Raw genomic sequence first — 5,698 nt, 5'->3', positions numbered from 1 at the left:
TTCTCCCCGTGGGATGTTCCCACATCAGGAGTCTTCATATCTTGGGCATCCCGTATTTGCCCCTCAGAAAATGATGGCCTAGTGGAGAGTCATTCACGTCAATCACCCCGAGCGGCTCAATCGGGGCCTTCTCTCGCCTTCTAGGAACCTCAAGGCTGGGTTCTCTGAGCTTATCGAACAAGTTCCCTTCAGGACGGGGCGCTTTCTTGCCACTAGTCGGTTCGAGAACCTTGCTCGAGCTCCCCTCGGGAACTTCCTCAGCTTGAGGTTGAACCGCTTCGGTGGCCTTCGGCTCAACAGCCTTTGAAAGATCGGTGTCTCTTCCTCTCCGAGTTATTAACGGGCGAACATCTTCGTCCTCGGCCTCATCTCTCTCTTCGTCCTCAACACGAAGTTGTGCAATAGTGTCCGGAGTCAAGGCCACCGTATCGGCCCTAGGTTTTTGAAGCTTGGCCTTTTTCGCCTTCGGGGACTCCGCCGGCGACCCTTTCCTTCTTTTCTTGTCCTTGGCAGGTTTTTGGGTCTCTCCCTCGCCAGGTGGGGTCGGCTTCATCGAAACGACATCTCCGAGGTCTGCACAAGCGTAAAGTTAAGTGTATTACTGAGGAGTATTTCACTAAGGGATTTAAATATGAAAATAATGACTCACCATGGTTTTTGGCCTCCCATAGGCCTTTGGCCAAATCACGCCATACGCGCTCGGCATATGTAGAAGTGGAAGCTAGTTGCCAAACCCAGCCCGGGAGATCCGCAGCCGGACCTGGATACCAATCAACGGTTGTATCATAAAAGGGGAGTTAGTTCAAAGGAAAGGGAAAATGTCTAAGTAATGAAACATGCTCGATAGGTCTGTACTTACGCTTCGTATTCCATTCCTGGGAACGACATCTTTTCAGCGGGAATCAAGTCGGAGGTCCTGACTTGAACGAAGCGGCTCATCTACCCTCGGTCTTTATCCTCATCGATGCTAGCGAAGAAAGACTTCGGAGATCGACATTGCAGTTTTATCAGACCACCTCGATAGAGACGAGGGCTGTATAATCTGATAAGATGGTCGAGGGTAAAAGACATCCCCTCGACTTTGCTCGAAAAGTACCTAATTAGGTGAACAATCCGCCAGAAGGAAGGATAAATTTGGCCGAGTGTCACTTGGTATTGTCGATAGAAATCGAAGATCACTGGGTCTAGAAAGGGCAAAGAAGGATCTACGGGAGCTAAGGTAAATGGGTATGTGCATACGCTTAGGTACCCCGCTTTGTGAGTGGTAATATCCTCATCAGGTGAAGGGATCTCCACGTGCACTTCATCTCCTCATCGGCAATCTGCCTTCACTTGTTTGAGTTCGGTTATTAAGCTAATATACCGAGACATGGATTCACATTGTCCTGGAACCGAAGCAGGCTTGTCGACCTTGAAATCGGAAGACGTATCAAAAAGCCCGGGGGTACACTTCTCAATGCGAGGAGGTACCACCATTTTGTTCTTTGACGGGCGTGAAGACGAAGAGGCCTTCTCTTTTTGTGGAACTGTCTTAGAAGTTTTTGCCATTTTTGTTGTGAAAATTCAAAAGAAGGAGAAGGAGCTGGTTAAGAAATTGGCACAAGGAAGGAATAAGTGCAGAGAGGATTTGATGATATTGTAAAAGTAAAAGTTTGAAGAATGAAGGATTAAAGTATTTATAGAGGCTGTCTAAGCGTGTTGGAGAAGCTAAACGGACGACCAATAAGACGTATTTCATTAAAGGCTTTTCGAAAATTGTATAGGCGTAACTTTTGCATGGCTTTTCAGTCACATGGACCGCTGACCTCACTAGACCGACATCATGATTGGGACATCGAAGGGGAGAGAATCAGATTGTTTCTTATCTTTTCATTCTAAGAAACGCAGGGACTATCTGTATACGATCGAAATTGGAGAGCTCAATTTCGAGGACTTAACGGTACCCCGGGCTCGAATTCGGGCAGCACGAAGTAAAGAGCAGATCTGACTGGAAAATGCATACCTCGAGGGAGCAAATCGGAGACCCGTCATGATACCTCGAGGGCAGTGCAATTTCGATGACACTCAAGAAAGAGCGAGAATTTCTCAAGGACACGTGGATCAAGGCATAAATTATGGGATAAGATTTGTACGAAATAGTACGAGTCCGTACTAGGTTGTTATACAACTGTACCAATAGAATTCTTTACCATAATTGGGAATGTAACATATTAGGGTTTTTCCCTCCTATATAAAGGGGACCCCGATCATTTGTAAACATCATCTCATTCACTGCAATAGAACATTCTACTCTGCTTTTCTAGTTTACTGTGCTCCACAATTGTTCTTCAGCTTTATTGTTTTTACTTTATTGTTCAGACTTTATTTGCTCCTAACTCACCTCGAGGCTCCCAAGATAATCGAGCTCGAGGTCCCCGTTGCTCTAACAATACTGGTTTGGTTCATCAATTCTTCTAACTTAAACCTAATATTACTTGTATATTCACTAGTATTGGAATAAATCACATATCTTTAAAACCACAAATCACCTTTAATTGTTACTCACATTTTTCGAGGCAAACAATAATTGTGTTAACACATTAAAAAATAGGATATTTTTGCCTTTTACTCTTCCCATTTTTTAGTCCGACATCTCTCAGTGAGATGTTTCTCCCAGAAGTCTTGTCACATCTTTATTCGCTAGCTTTCGTCCCTATTTAATTTGTTACTTATTGACTTCTTATTTGTTTGATTTCTCTAAATGAATGGGACCCCAATATCCATATATCAAGGCATCGCTTAACTATTTAGCTTTAATGTACAAAATGGCTCTCAAATATATTTTAAAAAAAAATTAATAATACATGAAACCCTCTCTCTAAATCTATATTTAATCCCTCCCGTTACTCTTACTGGGCACCTTTTGATTTTTCACGCCCCTTGAAAATATAATCAATGAAGTGTATAATTTATCATGATACTCATATTAATTGATGCATATTTTATTGGATTTGAGAAAATGATTTGAAATGAGTAATAAATATTATGGTAAAACAGGATAAAATTTGTTGTCTTCTCTTAATATGCGTAAAGTGTCAAGTAAAAATGAACATCTATTTTTAGTATACATGTTAAGTAAAAGTGAACGGATACAATATTATATATATATAGTGGAACGAAATAATTGCATTTGTTTCCAAGACCTTCTACTTTTATCGACCCTAGAAAAGTCGTTATTATAAATAGATCGTAGGATGCAACTCGGGCAACGTAACCGAACTACACTTAAAGGTTCTTTCTTTTTACTTCTTTAACCAAAAAAATAAACACACACACACAGAGACACAAAATGGCTGCTGTTTCTCAACTTTTAGCTCATCTCTACACTATGACCTTAGTCTTCTTCACCATTCTAATTCTCGAGCTTGTCATCTGCGTACGTTCCATCACCGACACAATCTACGACTCCGGCGACCGGCCGATCACCACCAAACAATACCTCAAGCTCATCGAAGAAAAAAACCCGGTTACCCGGTTCAAGACTACGGCAATTAAACCGGCCGGTTTCTCAGAGTCTTGTGCGGTTTGTTTATCCCCGTTTGAGGAGGGCGAAGAAGTAAGGAAGCTAAAATGCAAGCACATATTCCACAAGGATTGTTTAGACACGTGGCTCCAACAGGATTCTGCCACGTGTCCACTCTGCCGGAACAAGGTCTTGCCGGAGGAAATCGTGGTAAAGTTCCGGCAGCACCGGAATCAGCAGTCGGAGTATGAAGGAAGTGATGAGGAGCTGATTTTCTTGTTATCCGCATTACATGGTAATTATATACGTAGATTTTTGTAAATCAGGGTTAGTATATCTTCTTGTACTTTTTGTACATAAAAAATGTAGAAATATAAAAATTAACCTGAGAATAAAATATAGAGAGCAAAAAATTACTATAATTGACTAGAAGTGACTTGGTTCATATAGTTGGAAATCTCAGGGCGCATTATTTATCTCTCTTTTTTTTTTGGGGGGTGATGAAGAAAAGAATTCGTTAATTCTAATAATTGCATCAATATGCTGGATAATGTCGAAAAAAATATTAGTTTTACAATCCGAATTACCAATTTTTAATTTTTGAGTATCTAGTATATCAAAGCTATAAACACTTTCTAATTTTTTGAATAAAATGTGAGTATCATCGTGTATGTTACTGTAGTCAGTTGCGGATTTACGCTTATCGAAGCGGTGTCACGCGACACCGCTTCGTCGGAAAATTTTACTAAATATATGTATTTATACTGTACGGAAACAGATAAGTAGGAAAAAATGACACCACTTGACATAAATTGTGTCTTGGTGTGTTGGTAATGTGTTTAATTTTTCTCTAAGAGGTTAAAGGTTCAAACCTCAACTACCACATTTTTCTTTTGCAAATACTCAGGACCTTTTGTAACTTAAGACTCAACAAAATTAATAGACTAAGGTTATTTGTTGTCTAAAGGTATGATAATCAAAGTTATATTTTAATTCTTTTATAAATTTCGACACCGCTTACAAAAATTTCTATGTACGCCCCTGTCTGTAGTATTAGTTATTGATCATTTAATTCTCCAAGTAAAATATTCATTTTATCCTACTCGAATGTGGGTAAAATTAACTAAAAATTGTAATTATAAAACAGAAAAGTGAAAAGAAAAGCAATTAAAGTGTGTAGCTTTTTTTTTGATAACTTTATCTTGCAAGTGTTGAAATATTGATGGGGATGCTCAAAGGTGTGGTGACCTACCAAAAGTTTGGCATGGAATAATTAATTTAAAAAATGGTTGGTGAAATGCTTAAAATTATTATGGATATATATAGACACATCTCATTTGGAACTGAAAGCTCTAAAATATATAATATAGTCTTTGTCCTTTCAAATTTTCTTTTCGGGAAAATCAAAAACTTTTTAAACTGTTCAAGTAAAGCCAACATTCATTCTGCAAATTGTCTTGCATATGTTTAGTTACTAAAATAAGAAGTACAATAGTGACGAGAATGATCATTTTGTTGGGTCTTGAGGTGTGAATGAGAAATGGAGGTTTTTTACCGAATAAAGAAAAGAAAGTTGTTCATCTTGTATTAAAAAATAATAATTCTAAACCAACTTATAAGATTGGGAAGAAAACAAGCTTTGCGTTGTCGCTCGGCTTGGATATTCGACCAAATAATACAATTTCGACCAACATATTCTTTTTATTTCTGTCTTATTTTGTAATATTTTCTATAAAAGTTACCTGATTTTTCTCGAAAAAGCACTAGATAAGACACATGATTTTTTCTAAAAAAGGTGAATTCCATTCTATCTTGTAAGAAAATAATCTAACGCCTTAGATATTATGAGGAACATTAAGGACATACAATGAATTTCGTTGGCTCAAAATATTTTGCTAGCATTTGGACATAGATTTGGTGGAAACTTGAAAAAAGAATTTTTGAAGTTGTGTTGAAAAAAAATAAATTGAAAGTTGAAATTGTGTTTGAACATGCATTTTATTTGAAAAAAAATTAAATTTTTCTAAGTGAGTAAAAAAATTCACCAAAGAAGCTGCCCCAAACCAATTTTTGGGAACTTGAAAAAAAAATCAATTTTTTTTTAAAAATTAATAATCATATTCCATAAACAAACAGTGTTTCACAATAAATTTGAAAAGGAAAAAGCATTCAAAATATATGGCAAAATGGGAGCTA

At 37.9% G+C, this 5,698-nt stretch overlaps 1 protein-coding gene across 1 annotated transcript; it reads left to right on the top strand.

The window, feature by feature from the left end:
- The first annotated feature begins 3,223 nt into the window (after positions 1 to 3,223).
- Positions 3,224 to 4,099, top strand: LOC109211992 (probable E3 ubiquitin-protein ligase XERICO). The gene has a single exon (XM_019375592.1). It carries the CDS (start codon positions 3,329 to 3,331, stop codon positions 3,821 to 3,823), a length of 495 nt encoding a protein of 164 aa, XP_019231137.1. The 5' UTR covers positions 3,224 to 3,328; the 3' UTR covers positions 3,824 to 4,099.
- The last annotated feature ends 1,599 nt before the right edge of the window (positions 4,100 to 5,698 follow it).

Source organism: Nicotiana attenuata, unplaced genomic scaffold (genome assembly GCF_001879085.1).
Source record: "Nicotiana attenuata strain UT unplaced genomic scaffold, NIATTr2, whole genome shotgun sequence".
NCBI classification, from domain to species: domain Eukaryota; kingdom Viridiplantae; phylum Streptophyta; class Magnoliopsida; order Solanales; family Solanaceae; genus Nicotiana; species Nicotiana attenuata.
This window is presented reverse-complemented; position numbering and strand designations above follow the sequence as displayed.

Excerpts from the sequence above, each read along its gene's own strand:
- LOC109211992 (XM_019375592.1), top strand. The coding sequence starts at position 3,329 with ATGGCTGCTGTTTCTCAACTTTTAGCTCATCTCTACACTATGACCTTA.